Source organism: Siphateles boraxobius, unplaced genomic scaffold (assembly GCF_051911475.1).
Source record: "Siphateles boraxobius isolate OS27281-9 unplaced genomic scaffold, OSU_SipBor_1 24, whole genome shotgun sequence".
Taxonomy (NCBI): Eukaryota; Metazoa; Chordata; class Actinopteri; order Cypriniformes; family Leuciscidae; genus Siphateles; species Siphateles boraxobius.
The window spans coordinates 16,273,074-16,296,308 of record NW_027508855.1 but is presented as its reverse complement, the minus strand read 5'-3'; the positions used below and the strand labels follow the sequence as shown (position 1 = coordinate 16,296,308).

At 36.5% G+C, this 23,235-nt stretch overlaps 2 protein-coding genes and 1 long non-coding RNA gene across 13 annotated transcripts in view; 1 reads left to right on the top strand and 2 right to left on the bottom strand.

Moving 5' to 3' along the window:
* prodhb (proline dehydrogenase (oxidase) 1b) overlaps positions 1-18,586 on the bottom strand; it is a 38,323-nt gene extending 19,737 nt beyond the window's left edge. Inside the window, exons 1-4 of one of the 6 annotated variants that reach the window (XM_077241665.1) lie at positions 18,419-18,586; positions 15,245-15,371; positions 13,437-13,502; positions 868-1,076 (exon numbers count right to left, since the gene is read on the bottom strand). In XM_077241665.1, the coding sequence (XP_077097780.1) occupies positions 868-1,040 (173 nt within the window). In that variant the 5' untranslated portion in view covers positions 1,041-1,076; positions 13,437-13,502; positions 15,245-15,371; positions 18,419-18,586. Of the gene's footprint in view, positions 1-867; positions 1,077-2,385; positions 3,008-9,339; positions 9,489-13,436; positions 13,503-14,353; positions 14,465-15,244; positions 15,372-18,418 lie in introns of those variants that run through there. The other 5 variants (XM_077241664.1, XM_077241667.1, XM_077241663.1 and 2 more) reach the window with 5 other exon arrangements.
* scarf2 (scavenger receptor class F, member 2) overlaps positions 3,999-23,235 on the top strand; it is a 32,953-nt gene continuing 13,716 nt past the window's right edge. For all 5 annotated transcript variants that reach the window (XR_013206891.1, XR_013206892.1, XR_013206894.1 and 2 more), the window contains exons 1-9: positions 3,999-4,791; positions 10,496-10,554; positions 10,641-10,742; positions 12,998-13,514; positions 14,400-14,618; positions 15,345-15,473; positions 16,715-16,818; positions 21,119-21,233; positions 22,991-23,115. Coding sequence is in view for 1 of the 5 variants with exons in the window: in XM_077241661.1 (XP_077097776.1) it covers positions 4,637-4,791; positions 10,496-10,554; positions 10,641-10,742; positions 12,998-13,514; positions 14,400-14,618; positions 15,345-15,473; positions 16,715-16,818; positions 21,119-21,233; positions 22,991-23,115 (1,525 nt within the window). In the remaining 4 variants the exon portion in view is untranslated. The remainder of the gene's footprint in view (positions 4,792-10,495; positions 10,555-10,640; positions 10,743-12,997; positions 13,515-14,399; positions 14,619-15,344; positions 15,474-16,714; positions 16,819-21,118; positions 21,234-22,990; positions 23,116-23,235) is intronic.
* Positions 18,599-23,235, bottom strand: part of LOC143749174 (uncharacterized) — a 36,915-nt gene continuing 32,278 nt past the window's right edge. The window contains exons 4-6 of one of the 2 annotated variants that reach the window (XR_013206898.1): positions 21,097-21,209; positions 20,962-21,012; positions 18,599-18,763 (exon numbers count right to left, since the gene is read on the bottom strand). This is a non-coding gene — a long non-coding RNA (uncharacterized LOC143749174). Of the gene's footprint in view, positions 18,764-20,961; positions 21,210-23,235 lie in introns of both variants that reach the window. The other variant, XR_013206897.1, reaches the window with a different exon arrangement.

The window sequence follows — 23,235 nt, the reverse complement described above, 5'->3', positions numbered from 1 at the left end:
CCCTAACCCTAAGTATGTGCAACAGAAATAATGATGCTTGTCTTGTCTTGTCTTAGAGAAGCAGGTCTGAAGCATAAATAAACCTATTGTCTCAATACAGTATAAACTACTAAAACTTGTTCTCTTATAGAAATAGAGAGCAGCTTTTGTTTGTATGTGTATCAAGAGACCAAATTCCTAAACAGTGAGCGTGTTGATATCCTGAATATAAGCCACAATGGGCCTCGACCAAAACATCCAATGGGATCTCGGCACTTTGTTTACATCTGTGACAGCAGATCAAATCTCAGGCTATTTCTGTGAGCTCTCCGCATGAGCACAAATCACAGCACGGCCATTAACCTCTAGGCCCTCTACCGAAAAGTAGTTAGTTTGATGCAAAGCTGATCTTAAAGACCAATTCAGACCAATAGATTTTGGATGCACACTTCCATGCAAATTAGGAGGGCCAAGAAGGGAGAAAGTTTTCAAAACACTTAAGTATTCACTAAACTAGCAGGTTGATATTAGGAGAGCAACAATTCTTAATGAGCTGATTTAAATTAAGCACTTTAGCTCTCTATGGAGCAAAATAATTGCATTCATTTATATTCTGTTCTTATTCTGGTGTGATCTATATCACTGGTTTATTTATCTGGCCCTTAATTGGTCAGGTCTGGATCATGAATTCTGTGAATAAATGCTTGCAGACCAGTTAAAATGTTCTGCTGAACATCTTGAGTAACAGTCTCCTTATCTAGACGATAGGCACTGTATTTTTTTAAATGGCTCACAAATCTTTCCAGTCACCTTACCTACGATCGATGGAAGTAGCTTAAACATGGGAGTTTGCGGATGTAGGGACCAGAACTACAAGAGACCACTTACTCCATCTCTTTCCTCTCAGCTTCTTCCTGTGAGAGATCCTCTTCTACACTATAATCCAGCACAGCTCCCACTCCATACGCTTGGTTCTTCTGCACTACAGGCCTGATGGACTGATGGTCCTCGCCTGCCACAAACTGACCGTAGAACGTCATCTTCATAAACTGCTCAAACATCTTCTGTCCAAACAACTTTCTGCTGAGATCTATTATCTGTAGGAGACAGAAATAAAATTGTCAAAGCATGCACATGTTGTAGTAAGATCTGATTTAATTTTTAGCAATATTTAAAGGGATAGTTCAGCCAGGAATTAAAATTCTGTCATCGTTTACATACCCTCAGGTTGTTCTTTGTTCTGCTGAACACAAAAAAAATATATATTTTAAAGAATGTTGGTAGCCAGAAAGTTGACGGTAGCCATTGACTTTTAAAGTATTTTTCCTACTATGGAAGTCAATGGGATACATCAACTGTTTGATTACCAACTTTCTTTAAAATATCTTTTTTTTGTGTTCAGCAGAAGAAAGAAACTCATAGGTTTGAAACAACGTGAGGGTAACACCCAACATTTTCATTTTTGGGTGAATTATCCCTTTAAGTGGTGTCCTTACAGTTTGGGGCCACTAATAATGCCGCAAATACTAGTGAATTGACTAGCGCAAACCATAGTAAATCACCTTGCATGATTCATTTAAATACTCCCCTCCCATACATGTTGCGTCTGAAAAGAAAACTCTTACAAAAGCAAATGCAACACGGTCAGCTGCAAAAATAACCATGTCCGCACCTTTTCAGTGCTAGTTTTTCACTGCGTGTCTTTAGTAAATCCTGAACTCCAAAAGAGGGTATTTGCAGGCGCAAGCTGTTAGTAAATCTGGCCTTTAATATGTTAACACCAAGGTTTTTAACCAGGGTTCTGTAAACAAAATAAATAACTATTTTCTATCTAAATATATTTCAAAATCTATTTCAAACCTGATTTTTCAGCATCATTACTCCAGTGAAACATGATCCTTCAGAAATCATTCTAATATGATGATTTGCTGTTCAAGAAACATTGCTTATTATTATCAACATTATACCTACATTAGCTTACTATATAAATTGTTAGATAGTGTTTTAAATTAAAGTTATCATTACAAAGATTTTTTTTTATCTGAAACTTCTTATGGTCCCTTGTGTCTGTAAAGGATGAAACCCTGTGTAAACACACGTTCAGTGTGTGTTTCCACCTCCAAGTTGCCTAAAGGACTTGAAAAGGACTTAAAAAGACTTGCATATGTCTCTGAGGTTCATTCTATCCTTGCCAGTTGACTCTAGTAACTATACACACTAACCACATGACTTCATCCCTGGCAAGGTGCCATTCCTGTCAATTATCCAGGACAATGACACAAGAGTAATTCCATAGAGAATTTCTCCAATACAGGAATTCATGGAAGTCTGTCATATGCACTACATGAAATACCAGGATGGTGCTCTTTATGAATGCATTCTATAAGCATTAAATACATTACATACCTCTTTATTCCTATCAACCAGGATGTCATAGGTGCATAGTTTGAAAACTACCAAGCTTCTCAGTAACTCAAGAGTGTCTTTGCTCTTGTAGGCTTCTTTGGTGTGTTCAAAGTCAATGGAGATGTTGTTACTGAAGGACACGTGCTCCTCTTGTGTGTTTGTTTTGGTTGAATGTAACGCTTGCAAACTCCGTTGATAACCATGATGAGTGGAGATCACAAAACTCCTGTCACGAGTCGCGAGCGCAAAAGCTGGAAGACTTTTGCGAAGAGACATCAGTACCGACTTCTGTACTGACAATGTGCATAAAACAGACATAGATCGCCTGGGTTTTTTTGGAAACCACTCTGTCCTTGAGCACATTGAACGCTACCTGTGTGGGGTCCTGCCCTGTATTCAAATCTAGGCTGACTGATTGGTACAAATCCAGTGACGTTCTTGTTTACTGATGTAACCCAGGCGTGGAATGCCATAAAAGGAATGCTGTTGCATAAACGTTCCGTAAAAGAAACATCCCAGTTTTATAATCCTGAGGTGTAACGGTTTATTCAATCTTGCTTTTTGTCGTTAGTTTTGATCTTGCTGTTTTGCTTGTTGACGTACGTGACGTGACATTTGTTGTGCACGTTCCATGAAGTTAACAGCGGGGGGAGCCGTTGCATTGTTGAAGTATTTCACTTTTACAAGATTGAGGATTTAGCTCATCTGACCAAACTTCTGGAGACATCCAAAAATGATTCATAAAAAAACAACGATTTTTAATTTATTTATTCAAAATAGTTATTGATGTATTTATTTATGAGAGAGAGAGAGAGAGAGAGAGAGAGAGAGAGAGAGAGAGAGAGAGAGAGAGAGAGATGTAAGATCTATTTTAAACATTCACAATGTTAGACATGTTTATTCATTTATTTAGATGGATTTTATTTATTTATTTACTATATTACACATAACATGGTCTACACATGTTGTTGTTGTTTTTATTGGGAGGGGGGGTGGCTGTTTTTTATATAATATGTTGATGCTTTGGCAACATTGTGATACACAGTAATGCCAATAAAGCACATTTAAAAATTGAAAAATTTGAGAGAGAGAGAGAGAGAGAGAGAGAGAGAGAGAGAGAGAGAGAGAGAGAGAGAGAGAGAGACTTGAATTTTAAAACTCTTTATTTAAACATGTACTAAACCACTAAAATACAATGTATTATACCCATGATATGCTACAGTGCTTATGCAAAACAAATCTTAAAATCATTTTAAAAAAATTAACCACCAGAGTCTGACATCATGATGATGGCATCACCAGTGTTCCAGCATTCCACTCTGATTCTCCATTCTCCACTCCAGAATTTGCAGTGCACTTGTGTTTGTTTCCCCTCAGCAGCCATTCTACAGGTCTTATAGCTATTAGCTTGTCCAACTATAACATTTGCCAAGGTGCACTGTTCTCTCTGTGTGTGAGAGGGATTTGTTTAAATAAAACTATTCGATTTATTGGTTTGGTTGTGTTTACCAGATATAGCCCTATTAAATGTAGGCTATACCCCACTGTAATATCCCTCACTAGTAGGGTAATGAGGCGAGACGGACGGACATGCGCCCGTGCGCGGGCATGTTGACGGAGGTTAGTAATGGGGGCTGGAGCAGGGATGCATGGTTAAGTCCTAAACATATACTAAAGTCACACCCACTCGATGAGAAGCTGCTCCTGGTGGTTTTGGTTAGAATTGGGAAACCGCTGCACGCCAAAGAGAGCAGGCGCACCGAATTCCCAAGTGCCAGAGCCAGAGATAACTAATTTTCTTCTGAAAAGAGAACGGCCGTTTTGAAGTCCCCGTGTCTTTTCCAAAATGGACGCACATATAGTTTTGCAGATTTTTTTTCTTTCCTTGACATGCTTTGAAGCAGCATATCATCTCTGAAAATCTATACTTTGAAAACGACGGCGGGAATCTCAAGGTGTCCGAAGTTTCCAACAATGCAGCAGTTACATCCAGCAGTGTTTGGAGCGCTTAATAAAAGCAGAAGTTCTCCTCAGGAACTGGGGCTGGACGGAGGGAATAACTGTTTGGGTTTATAACTTCTGTGCGCCCTCTCCTCCTCTTTTCTCTCCTCTGCCTCAGCCTTTGGAGTCTGAAAGAGAGTGGATAAACGATTTATGCGGATAAACTTACAAACGCTTGAAGTCGCAGGTTTGGAGACTTCGGAGATACAGAATATCCCTTCAGAACTTCTAGAGTTTGTAAAAGAAAGGAATGCTGAGCAGAAGAGGCGCATGGAGAGATGCTGTTTCCTCTACCATGGATCTAAAGGGCACTTTAGCGGTTTTAGTGCTTTTGCTTCTATGCTTGTGTCCCGTTTTCAGTCAAGAACTCAATCCAAAGGGTAGGAACGTGTGCAAAGTTCCAGGGTAAGTTGGATGAATAACTTTTAGTTTGGAAGGCAATAAACGAAAACATATTCTGCTAGATATTAAGCAAACAAGTAGCCTATAGAAAAATCCTATTTTATTAAGTGCAGAAATGAAACATTATTTCCGTGAACTTCAAGAAAACAGCAATGAAAAGGAAAAAGAAGGCCTACATTAAAAATGATTAAATATTTATATTAATATTTGCTTTAATGTTAAAAATAGGGCCAAGTTGTTTGTCATTTCTGATTGTGTTGTTTTTGTGGTTATAAAACTAATGAATTATAGCCAAATATGAAAGTGCACTTTTTAAAACTGTAATGAAGGTTCTTTTTTTTATGACGTTCCAAATAGCAAATTATTTGAAACTGATGTGTGTCAGTAACCCTGTTTCACATCTGGGTCACTGACACACATGGAGAGATAGAGGGCGACACCAGTAACTCAAGCACTGAAGCATTGAAGTCGTGGCATAGTTTTTAGATACGGCATAAAAGCCTACGTAAAAGAAGAATAATTCAATTAATTGGTATTAAAATACTTCTAAAAGCCCATAAAAATGCATATAAACCAAATCGGGGGAAAAACGTGCATCATTTGATATCAAAGAACTGGTAATAATCTTTCAAGGCCTACTCAGTATTTTAGAGAGTTTGAAACTGCAAGACTTAGAGAATGATCTGTACAGTTCCATAGTTTCTTACCTAAACGCAGATATCATCAAGGGTGTGACATATAGTCACAACATACTATATCCATGACCTACATTTCATTCCAAGTAGAATAGATGTAGAAGCCTAATCACATTGATCAATGTTGATGTCCAAATTAATTATCAAATCACAGAGGCACACATTTACAAATACTGTAAATATCACAGGCAATCAGGTATCAAAACTAGTGATTAATTTGAATGGATAACTGCAATGCCTAAATCTAATGAGCAGGAGTACTGATGTAATACTGATATCAGAAGCATTTCAACATTGAATTTCAAAGTGAGGTAATTGTTTTTGCCTTTTCGAATGCACCATCATTAAGGAGCCCCTAAAGGGACGTTTGCAAAAATAAAAATATACAGACTTTCACATGCTCACGAGAAACTATCGCATGCTCACGAGAAACTTTCGAGTGCACACGAGAAACTATATATGAAGATTGTATTGGTTCTTCAAAATATCTTATTTTGTGTTCAGCAGAATAAAGTAATCCATACAGGTTTGGAACAACTTGAGGGTGAGTAAATGATAACAGAATTTGTAAGTTTAGGTTTTAAAAGCTGCATTCCGTAACTTTTTTGGGTAAAAAAATATCCAAAATAAATTTTTGAGCAAGTACATAACCAGCTAGTGTTCAAAACTATCTGCTTGCCTTAGCTCAATTCAATACGGTAAGCTTGTAATAATGTTTTTAATTCCAGTGGTACTGGTGGATTTCCGCGGGAAATTCGAACATGTCTTTGCGTCATTACGTCACATTTGTACACACAAAGAAGGAGTCTCGACTAGTAGGCTATATTGCGTGTGAGGATGTTGGAGGTGGAGATTTATAGCCTTTTCTCACAGCACTTGATATAAACTTATCAATTTGATGGCGGATCCAGAAAGCTTCAAACGACAATCACCAGTGACAACTGGAGATTCACCCGTTGTAAAATGGAAAAGAGACTGCAACCGGAGAGACTTTTCGCCCATGCGAAAACGAGGATAAATATCTGAAGGGCATTAAATGTAGTCACGCAATTCTGATGTTGTTAACATTAACAATTTGAGAACAAAGTAAAATTTGCATCGTTAGATTTAAAGGGATAGTTCACTCAAAAATGAAAATTCTGTCAGTATTTACTCACCCTCATGTTGTTCCAACCTCGTAAGACCTTCGTTCATCTTCGGAACACAAATTAAGATATTTTTGATTAAATCTGAGAGCTGGATCACTCCTCCATAGGCTTCTAAGGGATTGAAACTTGCCAGCCCCGAAAAGTTATTAAAGACATTGTTAAAATAGTCCAAGTGACTATAGTGGCTCAATCTTAAGTTTATCAAGCGACGAGAATACTTTTTGTTCGCAAAAACAAACAAAAATAACGACTTTATTTCAACTATTCATTTCCTTCTCTGTGGGCCTCTAGTCAGTTCACTAGTATAATAGCGTAAGCTTCACTAGTGAGCCTACGTGTGACGTAGCTCTACGCAATCACACTACGTGAGCTGACTAGAGGCCCACAAAGAAGGAAATGAATAGTTGAAATAAAGTCGTTATTTTTGTTTGTTTTTGCGAACAAAAAGTATTGTCGTTGCTTGATAAACTTAAGATTTTAAGCACGATTTTATCCCTTTAATCAGCACGATTTACTGCAATGCTTTTTTCCCCTTAGTTGGTCAGAACAAAAGTGGATGTTACTTACTTGTTAAGATTACATTTTCCGATGAAAATTCTTATGTTGGTCATACTTCCAAAAAGTAGAATCTGTGATTCTGAATGACAGTATCCACACCAGCGCGGCGACTGACAGCCGCACATTCTCCTCAAAACATTGGATTCATCCGCGCTGTGCTGTGCCGAGGCACAACCACGTTAAGTTGATAATTCCGCGAATAACTGCAATTGCAGATTTCGAACAGAGATGGCGACAAAGAGGAAAAACTACGGACTGCAGCTTTAAGTTTCTTAAAAAAACAACAACAACAAAAAAACACACATTAACTGACCCAAAACTTTTGAATGGTAGTGGATGCCAAATAGAAAAAAAATCACAAAAAATTTATTGATCATGGTGAACATGCAGATCATCTCAAAATGCTTTTGCAAAAGTATCGTTAGCCAACTATGGGTACAATTCTTGTTGTTATCAGCATATAGTTCAATGTGTCTGTGTTTCCCGAAATCATATAGTTCTACTGAACATTCACAAACAGCATCGCAAAGTTGTGTGGTTGGAACGACATGTCTCCACCTGTGGTTAGAAGCAGTTTCTTGTTTGCATGGACATGTGCAAAATTAGCAAGTTGACATTCAGTACAATCTACTGTATAGCTTTCATTTAGAATATATACAAATTTCATTAATTTTGTTTGTCATTAATTAAGTTTGTCAAGAGATTTACAGCACTGTTTTTAAAGAGTGCACATGTGAGTGCGTGCTCTACTATGTAAGAACGAGTTTGTGATTTAATCTGGAAATAAAGCAAAAAAAAAAAAACGGAGAAAAAGGAGAATTAGTCCTCAGATGGCATGTCCCCAATTTATAACCAAAAAATTCTAGAATTAATTTGATCACAAACGGATTCATTAAACAAAGTTATTACTCCACCACCTGTGTGACATCATAAACCAACATGGTTGACCGTCAAATTTGCGACAATACGTAATGAAGCAGTTATGTTGTTGTACAGGAAAAATTACTTCATGAGGGGCATTATTTTAATTCAAAACATGTTGCAAAAAAGTTAATTTAGATGTATGAATATAGTTTATCTCAAAATCATGTTGCATTTAAGCTCAGCAGGCATTTTAGGGGAATTCTACTAGCAGTGTTAAGCGATGAATGGTTTACGCGGTTGTTTAAAAGTGTGTTTACTTTGCGATTACTGGCTCCACATGGCTATCACTGTACTTTAGATCAAAATGGAAACCACCAGATTCAATCTAATGTGTATTCTCACAAACAGAGATTCTCACCAACCACAGACATTGACAGGAAGTTCACGTTCTTTTAACAAAATTGCTCAAAATTTCCACACAGGACTTTATTGTTGCTGAGTCAAGTTTGGCCCCCTAGCTGTTGACTGATGCTCAATTTCCATTTGTTTAAGCTTTCATCCGCGGCGCTAGCTTCACGTTCTAGCTGTGGTGTGTATGTCGGGTTTGACACAGTGCAGAGAAGTCAGGGCTGTGGTGTAGATCATGTCTGGGTAAGACACGCACACATAGGCTAAACAAACTCTGAATGAATGCAGAGAGCGGCCCCCACGCTTCAGAGGAAGCCAAAGTGTGGACAAGGCCTCACAGAGGTCACATGTGGTGGAATATGAGGGGCGGCGTATGTCTTATATCTAACAGGCACTTAGAGAGTATTCAGTTTTAACGGGAAGCCACTTGAAGTAGAGATAGCAGGGATAATTTGAAACGTTTACCATTCACTACCAATCAAAAGTTTGGAGTTGGTAAGATTTTATTATGTTTTTGAAGTCTCGGTTCACCAAGGCTGGATTTATTTGGTCAAAAATACAGAAAATCAATAATAACATTGTGTTCTGTTTTCTATCAGACAGTCTTCAGTGTCACGTGATCCTTCAGAAATCAGTCTAATATGCCGATTTGCTGCTCAAGAAACCCAATTTCTTATTACTATAAATGTTGAAAACAGTTGTAATACAGTTAATATTGTTCTGGAAACCATAATGCATAATCCATAATGCAAGTTAATCTCTACAAAATAGAAACCTTTTGTGACATTTTATATGTATTTACTGTCACTTTTGACCAATTTAATGCTTCGTTGCTGAATAAAAGTAGTGATTTCTTTAAAAAAAAATGTTTTACTGACCCCACATTTTTGAATGGTAGTTTATTAGTCTACAACCACATTGAAACCTTTAGACACATTGTGCTGTGGTGCTCATATGGGAGACACAGGTTTGAATCAGGTCCTCATTGTGTCCCAAATCCATTCCTCCCTCTTCCTCCCATCATTTTCTGTCAAAAGAAAGGCATGCAACAATAAGTTTCTGCAGCAGGCCTGTTGTGTGATGCTTTGAATAAAACATCCACCGCAGACACATGCAAAATTCCACCGGGATCATATGTGTTGGATTAAAAGAGTAATTCACCCCCAAAAATAAAAATTCTGTCATTATTTACTCACTAATGTCATTCCAAACCCATATGACTTACTTTCTTCTGTGGAACACAAAGGAGATGTTATGACTCACACATTCATATTTGCATTCGTCTGAAGCAGTATGATAGCTTCATGTGAGGAATTAACCAAATTTAAATCATTATTCACTGAAAATTGATATTTAAAACAGATGCATACAAAGAACTGCAAATGACATACGAGAGCTACAAATTCAGGGATTTTCAGTGAAACAAATTTCAATTCAGTTCCACACAAAAAGCTATATTGTGGTTTCAGAAGAATGTGTTTAAATAAGTTCAACTGAATATTCCGACAAGCATTTTCAAAGCTTGTTCATACTGGAGTCCAACCTGTTTATTAGACTGACTTACTGGCCTAATGCAGGACATTTGCACTACTAATCACATCAGGCTGTGGCCTTATTTAGGATCCATCCACTCACTGTTTTTCCACATCTGACGATGCAATGAAGTTATCGCTTCAAACGGGATGTCTGTTTCGCATGACTCCTGTCGGTGAGAGGGTGGAGAATGGAATGAATGCTTACGCCTGTGTTTGTGCGGGTGGATGCGGGTTCACTATCTGAAACATCTGCGCTTGTGAAGCTCAGAAGAAGCTACAGATGGCACCCAGACATTTGCAATATTCCACATGCTTAAACCTCTCACGGACAGTTGAAACTTTGGTCAGGGCATTTGCTAAATATGCTGACTCGAACGTTTAACGATCAGCTGTTCTTCGAGATGTCAGCTAAATGTTGTATAGATTGAATATTCAAGCCGAAGCACTTTATCTTGATTTATCTTGATCATTTCATCATGATTTGTCATCTTATCATTAGGTCATCAGAGATTACGTGTTGCAGCGGATGGGCGCAGCAAGGAGAAGAGTGTTTAACACGTAAGTGTCACTTTCCTGTATGTTAGATCACTTCCTGAGTGTCACATCACTTGATTTATATCTTGACCATGTCCTTGTCCCCTCAGCTCTCTGTGAAGGCAACTTCACTTGTAATGAGAACGAGGTGTGTGTCCGACCGAACGAATGCCGCTGTCGCCATGGATATTTTGGGGCAAGTTGTGACACAAGTGAGTTGCTTTTTGTCTTTTTCAGATTAAAGTAACTGATTTTAATAATTCAAAACGTATGCCCTTTAATTAGCCCTAAAGCACTCCTAAAAACAGATAAAATAAACTTTTAACAGATATATACCAAGTTCTGTCATGAAACTCTAGATTGCGCAGGCTGATAAGGTCCTTAACGCAAATGCCGACAATTACATTTTTAACTACACCGCTCAAGCTGATTGGTTCCTGTTGCATCTGCAGCCAATGAGCTTGCTGCTCAACATTTAAATAGTCAGTCAGTGTTTGCTGTAGCAGTTTGCACAGCACTTTCTTCTTGCAGCCAATCACAATCAAAGTTATATTAAACAATATCCTGGCTCTTCCCAGCTTTGTAATGGCATTGAAAAGAGCCAGAGTTAATGAAGCTCCAAGAGTGCATCCATCCATACATCCATCCATCTATTGATCATAAAACGAATCCGTAGGACTCCAGTGGTTTAATAAATGCGTTCGGAAGTTAAGCAATGGGTTTTTGTAAGAAAAATAGCCTATCCATATTTAAAACTTTAAAAACTATAATCACTGGCTTCCGTCAATGGCTGTATGCACGTTCACAAGACAGTTACGTGGTTTTCGCGAGGGGTGTCTGGTCTCACCTAAGCTTTCACTGTGCCTACATCATACGTCGGGTCAGAGGTCAACCTTCCGCCGAAACTCGACTCTCTAGTGAATGCGCGTACGGCCGTTTGCCGGAAGCCCATGATTATAGTTTATAAAGTTTTAAATATGGATATCGTGGGAAGAGCCAGGATATTATTTAATATAACTCTGATTGTGTTTGGCTGAAAGAAGAAAGTCATAAACACCTGGCTTGAGGGTAAGTAAATTATAGGATAATTTTTATTTTTGGGCGGTGAACTATTCCTTTAAATTTGTGTCATGCTGTTAAATGTCCCCTTCTGATTAGCAAAAGCAAAAAGAATATCATCAAGTCAAATCCTTCAATATGTCCCACTCCAAATTCAGCAAATGCTTCAATATAACAAAGAAAATTGTCTAAAAAATTTAAAGTGCTGCTAGTTTAAAAAAATATATTCATCAGACTTAAAGACAACATGACATAATAATTGAACTTACTTTCTTTTAATATGTCCATTATTGTAAAGAATAAATCTCATAATCGTTTATAATTATATAGTTCCTTCCCCTCTTAAATGACTTTTCATTCCTAAAGATATAACCAAGGCCAATTACTGTACCTATATATTCACAATGCCTTTCAAAAGTGTGAGATCATCAAGTTTTTTTTTTTTTTTTAAAGAAATCAATACTTTATTCAGCAAGGATGCATTAAACTGATCAAAAATTAAAGTAAAGACATTTATAATTAATTTAGATTTCAAATAAATGCTGCTCTTTTGCATTTTCTATTCATCAAAGAATTCTGAAAAAAAATTATCACTATTTCCTGAAAAATATTAATCAGCACAACAGTTTTTAACATAGATAATAATCATAATAATGTTAATAATATATATAAATATAATTTTAATTATGAATATAATTATTAATCATAATAATTTATCAATAAAGTTTATAAAGTTATAAAGTTTAGTTATAAAACATTTTTACTGAGCAGCAAATTAGCATATTAGAATGATTTCTGAAGAATCATGTGACTGAAGAAATGAATACTTTTACTGTTACGTTGAAGACTTTTGTTTTGTAAATTATTTTCTTTTGAGCTTTCAATTCATCAAAAGATCCTAAAATAATGATCAGTTAAAAAATAATAATTAAGCAGCACCACTGTTTTCATTGATAATAATAATAAATGTTTCTTGAGCAGCAAATTAGAATGATTTCTGAAGGATCATATGACACTGAAGACTGGAATAATGATGCTGAAAATTCAGCTTTTTCATCACATGAATAACTTAAATTTTAAAATATATTCAAATAGAAATCAGTTCAGATCAAATTAATGCAGTCTTGGTGAGCATAAGATATTACTTTCTAAAATATTGTAAAAAAAAGCCCCCAAACTTTTGAACGGTACTCTTTATATATCACATTAATATTAAGAAATTGTATTTACAAAATATACATTCTATGCACTAGTGAAAGGACATTTAACTAAGCAATCTGAATTTCATCTAAATAAACTTTAACAATATCACCTGAAATCTTTCCTTCAGCTTCCCTGTTGCACAGTAAACGTTTCCTTTCTTTTGAGCCTGTAAACTACAACCTGTGCATCTTTCTGACTCCCCTAGAGTGTCCCGCTCAGTACTGGGGTCCGGACTGCAAGGGCATGTGCACGTGCCACCCTAACGGTAAATGTGACGACGTGACCGGGAAGTGCACGTGCTACCCCAACCGCTGGGGTGAAAACTGCGAGAAGTCCTGCAACTGTCAGAAAGGGAAATGTGACCAGGAGACGGGCAAATGCACCTGCCATTCCGGTTACTGGGGACCGCAGTGCAACAACAACTGCTACTGCAGCATCAACTCTGTGTGCGATCAGATCAGAGGGTGCCTCTGCAACCCTGGCTGGTACGGACGAAATTGCGGTGCTCAATGTCTGTGTAATAACTCGCCTTGTGAGCAGTTTACAGGCCGATGTCAGTGTAAGGAGAGGCTTTGGGGTCAGCGCTGTGAGCGGTACTGTCAGTGCATGCATGGGAAGTGTAACCCGGCAGATGGATCGTGTACATGTAAACCCGGATACAGAGGAAAGCTATGCCGGGAGCCGTGTCCAGCTGGGCTCTACGGACAGAACTGCAAAAACAGGTGAGGAAAAGTCATATACACTACCAGCCAAAAGTTTGCTTTTGAAAGAAGCCTCTTATGTTCACTAACACTGCGTTTATTTGATCTAAAATACTGTAAAAAACAAAACAAATTTTAAAATGTTATTTTTTTCCTGTGATGGCAGAGCTGAATTTTCATCATTACTCCAGTTTTCAGAGTCACATGATCCTTCAGAAATCATCCTAATATGCTGATTTGCTGCTCGAGAAACATTTCCAATTGTTATCAATTTTGAAAAGAGAAAACAATTTTTTTTGTGTCTAGAAACCATGATACACAATCATTCAAAAGTTTTGGGGTAGGACCTTTTTTTTAAAGAAATTAATACTTTTTTAAAAATTCCGCAAGCATACATCAATTGATTAAAAGTGACAGTAGAGACAAAATGTAACAAAATATTTCAACCTTTTTTTTAACTCTGAAAATGTTTTATCGGTTTCGCACAAAAATAATAAGCAGCAAAAACGGTTTTCAAAATTGATTATAATAAGAAATTAATGATTTCTGAAGGATCGTTTGACACTGAAGACTGGCGTAATGATGCTGACTAAAATCTACTAACTATAAGCAACTTTGCAACTGCATGCCACACTTATTCTACTAACCCTAACCTAATAGTCTCCTACTCTAATGAGAGTTTGGTGACATGTAGTTGAAAGTTATTGAGATAGTAGAATGTCTAAAGTGGACTATCGAAATAAAGTGTAACCGAAATTCCAAACTTTTGAGCACTAGTGTGCAGTATATTCGTATTCAGAGCTTTATATCTTCTTGATTTTTGCCATAACTTGTTCTCTTCTTTTTTTGACTGACCATACCTGGACCTGACCAATCCCGGGCTTTCCTTTTTTGCTGTTGATTCAGGTGTGGCCACTGTAAAGGCCAGCAGCCCTGTAAGGTGACGGACGGACGTTGTGTAACGTGTGAGAGCGGCTGGAACGGGACAAGATGTGACCAGGCGTGTGTGGAAGGTTATTTCGGAGAGAACTGTAAGGATCAGTGTCCACTGTGCAAAGACGGCCACTTCTGCAACCGCATCGATGGGAAGTGCTCTCACTGCAATCCCGGCTGGATTGGAGATCGGTATGAATCTTTGGCTGGTAGTGAACCCTATCGTAGCTAACAGTTATAAAATAATTACTGTTAATGAAACAACAAAACAAAAATATATATATTTTTGTATCACTTGGTATTAGACAAATGAGGTGGAATTCACTAAGAAAGTGTTATTTACACACACAACACTATATGATTGAAATTATAATAATAATAAACATAAATAGAAGCACATAAAATCTGAACAAAACATTTATACATCAAAACACTACTGTTTTAAAAGTTTGTGATGGTTTAAAGGAAATGTTTAAAGAAGTATCTTATTCTCACCAAGGCTACATTTATTTGATCAAAAATACAATAAAACAGTAATGTTGTGAAATATTATTACAATTTAAAATGACTTTTTTCTATTGTAATATATTTTAAAATGTAATTTATTCCTGTGATGGTAAAGCAGAATTTTCAGCATCATTACTCCAGTCTTCAGTGTCAGTGCTAATATCTAATATTCAGTTCTAATATGCTGATTTGCTGATTAACAAACTTTTTATTATAATCAATGTTGAGAACATCTGTGCTGCTTAATATTTTTATGGAAACTTTTTTCTGGATATTTCACAATTTAATGAATAGAAAGTTTATAAGATCACCTCTCAAATCCTTCCTACGTTGCTCCTCAAAGACTCTTTCGATGAAATCTTTGAATTGACCATTGATCCTCAGTCTGTTTGTATTTTTGTCTTTGTGTAGCTGTGAGGTGCGCTGTCCTAACGGCACCTATGGAGACAACTGTGAAAAAGACTGCAGCCACTGTTTTAATGGAGACTGCCATTTTGCCACAGGAGAGTGTCTCTGTGACCCTGGCTTCAATGGGACATAGTAAGTCACATCTCCGAGTCACGCACATATTTAGGTCATCTTGATATCAAGGCCTGTTTTCACTAATGGATGAATCACAATAAGTCATTCTAAATGGTTCAAAGATGAGTAACTTTAAACAAATTGCAGTGTGCTTAACAGGACACCCCAAATGGTTAAATGGGTATTAGTTCTTTGTCAAACACAAATTCATATTCAACACATAAATAAATATTTAGCGAGGAAAAGCATTTATTTACCCTTGTAACAAAAAAAGAAAGCATTTTTGAAACTCTGTAGTCTATAATTACAGTGATTGAAAGAATAATATTGATGAGACTCCACTCATACTTTGAAGGCTTATGGTGTCAAATCTATTTATTTATTTATTTTATTAGCTTGTTTTTTTTTTTATTAATAAATTGTTCCTGTGATCAAAGCTGAATTTTCAGCATCATTACTCCAGTCTTTAGTGTCACATGATCTTTCAGAAATCATTCTAATTATACTGATTTGCTGCTCAAAAAACTTATTATTACTTATAAAACTTGTATTATTATTATCATCAATGTTGATAACAGTTGTGTTGCTTAATATGTTGTGAAACTGATCTGTAAAATTAGTATTACACATATCTTTACTGACACTTTTGATCAATGTCCTTGCTGAATAAAAGTATTAATTACATTTAAATTTAAATTTAAAAAAAAATCCTACTGACCCCAAACTAGTGAACGGTATAGTGAAACATTAATAAATAAATTGTTCGATTATTCAGCATTCAAAATCTTAAATTACATCCTTGTAATATTTGCATATTAAACTCCAATTGGCTTCTTTAGGAAATGCCAAATTAGTTTATTTCACTTAGTTGAATATTTATCTAAATATTGACCACAAACTGCACTTTAATCATATAATAGCTTTATCTTCAATTGATGAAACTTCACTTTAAACACATAAAAATAAAATGTATTTTTATGCAATACTTCCTTTTTCTCTGTAAGACATTTGAATAATTTTTTTGGTTTCAGTTCAGTGACGTTCAGTGTCTTTCAATAATAACTTTTGTCCTCGTTTCATTTAATATAATTGTTCATTCCTCTTTTCTGTTCTTGGATTTGCATTGCCAACATCTACATAATTGCCCGTAATTCCCCAAACTGCCATGTTCCATTTTCACTGGAAACTCCTGTTGCTTTGTACACAATGATTGTATTTACTCTCTTTCTCAGTGCTCCTTGCATTTCTTTTCATTTTAGCTGCAACCTGACCTGTGAGTTCGGTCAGTTCGGAGTGAACTGTGCCCAGACCTGTCCATGTCACGACAAGAACTGCAACCCAGTGTCAGGGGCCTGCAACCTATGTAAGAAACCCTTCCTGTCTCTTTGGAATAATTCATTTGTAATTTCTCAAGCTATGTTATGTCGTTTGCTATGGAGGCACAAAAGAACCCTTGAGATGTTGAGATATAGTTATGGGGTCCAACATCAGTCATATTTTCCATTACGTAAAGGGAGAGAGGAATAGCTGCACAGTTGACGCAGAGGTCAACTCAAGATTCAACCTTTTGACTCCCAGCGGATTTGTTTTTAAATCATGTTATGATCATTACTCACATTATCCATTGTATTACAACCATCCTGGCAGATGTTCCCTAGCTAAACTGTTTCATCAATGCTATACTTAAAGGGATTTGCACTATTGTTCAATCTTTGGGGTCAGTAAACTTTTTTTTGTTTGTTTGTTTGTTTTATTTTTTTAGAAGGAAATAAATACTTTTATTCAGCAAGGATGCATTGCATGCATTTATAATGTTACAAAATATTTCTATTTCAAATAAATGCTCTTCATTTTAACTTTCATCATCAAAGAATCCTGAAACATGCATTAAGGTTTCCACAAAATATTAGGAAGCAACACAACTGTTTTCAACAAGAAAATGTTTCTTGAGGAGCAAATCAGCATTTTAGAATGATTTCTGAAGGATCATGTGACACTGAAGACTGAAATGATGCTGAAAATTCACATCATATGATTAAATTACATTTTTAATATAACAGAATACAGTTATTCGAAATTGTAATAATATTTCACAATATTACTGTATTTTCCTAACTATTTTGAATGAAATTAATATTTTGAAACCGACCCTCAGCTTTTAAAAAAACAACATTTTATTGTAACTTAATGCATTCTTTTTTTATCAATAATTGAAAGTGGGTAAGTTTCATAAAAAAGCAATATTTTTAGCAAAAAGCTGAGCAAAATTATTTTTTTGTCAAAGACTACATCCAGATTGGATTCAGAACAATAATTAAAACATAGATGGAGTAGATCAAGTCCATCAACACCCCTAAAGCTTCACAGTCCTTTAGCTCGTCCTGGGTCGATATTTAATTCAATAACATTAGAAAGTTTTTTATTTCTATGCTGTTTAATGTTAATGAATGTGTTATTTTACATTATGCATCTGCTTACATATGATATTGCTTGTTTCTGCATCTTCTTCACCTGTGTTTTGATCCAGAGATTCTGTACTCTTTCAGAAGATCCCTAATAGATCCGCCTACCGTATACAATTCCGTCAATGGTGGGGAAAGAGTTAACATTGCTAATGGTAAACAAGACAAAAATTTGCCGTTTTCCAAAACATTGGAATAATCAAGAAACCTAACATTCCCTGGACACAATTCGGATGCCGAGATTTTTTTTTTTTTTTTTTTACTCAACACGTGATTTGTGGGCTTTATTCAAAGTTGTCAAAGCCTTTGCGTGAGACACAGACCTGGAATTTAAGTCATTGCTCACTATTGTTATCTCTTTCATTATTTTTTTTATGCAGCATAACTTTCAATATTACTGAATTATAGACGAAAATAGTAAAAGATCATTCATTTCTCTTTAAAAATCAATGAGAAACTTGTGCAGGGAAAAGAAACACAAAGTTGCTATTTGTAACATGCCTGCGTAGTCTTCACTATGTAGGTCACTGCCGTAGACAGCAGCAGTTTAACATGGCGGCCATGATGGTGTTTCCAGAGCGGTGTCTTATTTTTACGGCTGTGTTTTTTGGCTCTTTTCCTGCCTGCTCGCAGACTTACTGAGAGCCGGGTTTGTTTCACACAGCTGAGAGAAATGTGATGAGGAAAGGTGTGGGTCAGGAGAGTTTTCACAGGGACTTGAGTGAAGGCAGAAATGATGTCATTGTGCCCGACCTTTGTGAGGCCTTCCTCGAACACAGCTGTGCTTTCAGGACATGTGTTGATGTCCCCACACCACACACTACACCCGGACTGAGCTCGACACCTCTGTGAGCATAGAGCACAAATCAAAGAGTCAAATAGTCATCAGTTATTACGCTTTAACTGTTTTCAGTTGGTTTTTCAGTAGAAAATGTTTGCACAATAAATATTATGAAAGGAGCATTTGGGTTCAGCTGAAAATAATTTCGACTTCTGTTTGACAAAATTGCTGCAGAGATTTCAAGTGCAAGGGGCATTCGCATCGGGTAGTTCTAGGAACTAGCCAAAAGGATGGTTCCCCGAGAACGAATGGTTCGCATTCGCACCGCCAGTAGCAACTCTGAAGTGACGTAAGCCACATTTGTTGTTGTGACTTTTATTTTGATGGCGCTGACATTGCCAGCCAGAGCCTGAGCACACAGTGCTGCTCGCATTCTCTGTGTTTTATTAGTTGACGATCTGTCTAACAGTCCTGTCTAATAGGTTATTGTATAGAACTGTTACACAAAGAAAGTAGACAGTATTTGAAAAGGTATTAGCGTTTGCAGTGTGGTTGATGTCTAGTGTTGCTAGCTGAGCAGAAATACATAATCAAGTTTCTCTTGGTCCCCTCAAAGTTGCGTTGGATTTTCTCCTTGGCGTAAAGGTTTAGAGGTCAATCTATCAATGTTTTCCATGTTCGTAGTGTTATTTACTTGAGTAAATATATAGGCAATAATCCTTGTGTGTACACGGCTTTTAAAAAATGGCGGGTGCTGGTCTTTCGCGTGCGTTCGTCCAATCAGCATACACTTATGTCACAGGTAGTTCCTTTAGTGCTGGTTTAGGCCCTACTCTGATATAGAAGCTAAATTAGTTCCTCCAAAAGGAGTTCCTAGAAATAAACTCATTCCTAGTTCCTGAAGTGCAAACACGGCAAAAAACGGATACTTCCGCCAATAGTACTAGGAACTATGAAAAGGTTCCTCTGGTGCCAAAGCCACTATAAAATTTGCACTAAAAGAAGCGATTTACCAATCACAACACACTCGTCCGGTCGACCAATCAGAGCATATTGTGCTTTTTTTTTTTTCAGAAGGATGGGCTACATAGAGACAGGAACTAAACCGTGTTACTGACAGACTGGGAAGAGAGGAGCTGCAACAATGCCAAATACGCATTACATGTGAAAACCCATTCTAGTAGACCCCAAAAACTAAATCAAGACTTTGGAAAAGGGCATATAATGGCCTCACTCTTACACAGTTTATTATAAACATTTGTTCATGGCCTGCTGGCTGTGTTTATCTGGGTTTAAGTTGTTGCTTTTGTCGCGTAAATATTAATAATGACATAACATATGCATATTGAACTAATAATTGGCCTTGGATGATCCAGACGAAAAATATAGTGCATCCAACAGCAGAAACTCTTCATTGTCAGCAGTGCCAAGTTAAGCATCCCATCACTATCTTTATTTATGAACGGAAGGGCCAAATGGCCACACATTATGTTCCAGTGATAATGCCTGTTGGCAACAGATTCAAAGAAGCCACTGGCAGACTTCCTGCATCTCACAGGACACAACTGCTAGCTCTTAAACTCCTGAACTGGTGTGGGAATTTTAAGTACATTTAGTTTAATTTAGGTACAATCTTCTTCTTTAGCATGGACAAATGCAAGATAATGTAAAAGCTGTTTTATGGGAAATGCCATTTGCAATTATGCAACATCAAATTATTCTTAGTATGAATTTTAAAATATGTGAAATATTACACAGCTCTCAGGAAGACTTTATTCTGATTGGTCAATTACAGGATTCTCCCAGGTACTTATGAAGGCCATTCAACTTTATGCTGTGTAAACTTCAATATTCACTGGATTAAATAAACTAAAGTAGTAAAAGAATACTGTTGCTTTTTGACTCACTGGAATTGGTTAATTTCTGTACACTGTTGTTTGGCAGGCAACATTTTATTTAAACTGTTTAATGTGTAATAATGAAACATGATTCTACAATTATTACATTTGCATTTATAACATTTGCAAATACTGTATTACAGTCTGGTCAAATTTGGCATTCTACAGTGTTTATAAAGTTCATTAACTTGTATAGTGTGTAATGTCAACCTGCCAAGAGTTAATTTTGTGATAAAGATCGATTGTTTGCATTATCCAGTTTCGGATTCGAAGATGAAATACTGCTTTTAGGAATTCTATATTTTGAATTACTTCTTAAAATTTGAGCATTTAGAAGGTCTTTCTTATCTGTTCTTTCTACTCACCTCAGTTGTACTTTGGTTTGCCATGTTTTCACTGAACACTCTCCATCTGTCCTGAAAAAGGCTGTGTGTTAAATTAAACAATTGAATGAATACACGCATATGTTAGAGACATTTTTTCTAAATTGCAAATTTTACACTCTCCGTCTGTCTCTCTCAGATCCTAATCAGCGGATGGGAGTAATAGCTGCTGGAACGCTGGTAACATTCCTGCTGGTGGTTCTTCTGTCTTTGCTGTGCTGCTGCTTCCTCTGTAGCAACAAAGACAACCGCAAGTAAGTGCAAATCAACACTAGTTTCTCAATCCAGTTCTTAGTCAGTCCCAGCCTTCTGAATTAAAAGTTAAAAGTTAAGACACTTTCTCCAGTTACAGTTTACTGTGCTGAGACAACCACAGGTACGTTTTTTTTTAGATTTTATGAAGGTTTTAACCATTGGAACCATTCATGAAACTTTTGCAAATATGAGTAAATTTGTGCATAAACTGGACTTTCCCCGAATACTTTCCTCTGACTCACAAATGTTTTGTAAACCTCATATTTGATAGTTAAACGTGTTAATGAATTCTAATTATTTGTAAATAGAATGCTTCACTGTTTCAGTGGTATATCATTGTTTTGGATGCTCAATAAGTTCCGTCGCAAAAAATACGCAATGCAATTCTTGTAGTTTGGACCAAACGAGCCAAGTGAACTGAACTACACTAAGTTTGGTTAGTAAATGTAAGCACTTTTTTTTTATTACTAAGTAAACAAAATGTATTGAGTGTATCTACCCCTACCCTAATTAAATAATAATAATAAAAAAAAGGTTTTCTCAATTTCAGGGTATCACATTTATTATACACTAATTATTTGATAATTATTTTATGTTAGAACCCGGAAGTTCTAGAAGAATTTGCAGCTGGTTCCTTCGAGATTTTCCTATGAGGTTTTATATTTTTTTAATGTATGATCCTGTAGTAAACTTGACGATACTTTGATGTTTTGTTTTATAACGTACACCGCACACACTCACACCCCAAGCTGTCTTATTTAGTTACTTATTAAAAATTTATGATTTCAAAAATGGACATAATTGCTTCAAAATTTGCGTTTTCACTATGGGTGTTTGTAAAACGTCAAAGAATAGTCAAGTTATGTTTACCACAGGCTTTATTTTACACATAAATTGAAAAACCCCATAGAAAACCCTCGAAGGAATCAGCAGCGAATTAGTCTTCCGGGTTCTGACGTATTCCCTGCACCAATCTATAATATGCCAAGTTGCTGCTCAAGGAACCTTTTTTTTATGAATAGAAAGTTCAAAAGAACTGCATTTATTTGAAATCAAAATCTTTTGTAAGCGTAATTTCTTTACTGTCACATTTGATCAATGCATCTTTGCTGAATAAAACTATGTAAAAAAGTATATTCGTGCATATTTAAATGGCAAATAAGTTTCATCATAATTAACTCAAGACTATTTAATAGGCATGAGTTTAATATTTAAGTTCAAATGTTAATTAACCAACAACACATGAGTGGTACTGCTCACATAAACTGTGTGTAAACGTAACCAGATTTAGTGCTGTAAAACTGGACTGACAGCGCCGGTGTGAACGTGGCCATTGCGTCTGTCTCAAACTCGCCCCTTGCTAAGAACATCTTTTAACAAAGCCTGTCATCAGAATTGTTCACAGTTCGCTGAAGTGAAAGCCTGCTCTGTTCTCTGCAGTCAGTCGGGAAAACTCAAGACTCTCGTGTTCTAGAAATCACACTCGGCTGTTTTCTTAAACTTTCCACCTTTTCTAAATGGCTGGAAAACTACAGAACGTAAGACCAACTGAGCCTAGATTTCCTCAGTTTGCTAGTGAGGTAGATGAATCCCTACATTTATCCTTCATTTGAGCATTAAATCCATAATCTCTATGGTTTGATGGTATATACAGTATGCAGTTAATGCTAGTAGGGGTTAACTAACACACACCAACAATATAGAATCCATTTCTGGGCAGTGTAATGTTGGTCTAACGTCACCCTTCCTCTTTCAGCCCTGACCAGGAAAACTCCACCAATAGCAAGAAGGCCAAAATAATCCTCTGCGGTGGATTCAGCCGAATCAGCACCAAACTCCCCAGAATCCCTCTGAGGAGACAGAAACTACCCAAAGTTGTTGGTATGTCCTCATTTTCCACAATCTAAAATTACATATGGTTCAGTGTGCCATGAGTAAACTGAACCACACTATAGATATGCACTTAATAGGATGTGCCTGATGTTAAGTCCTGGTTTAACA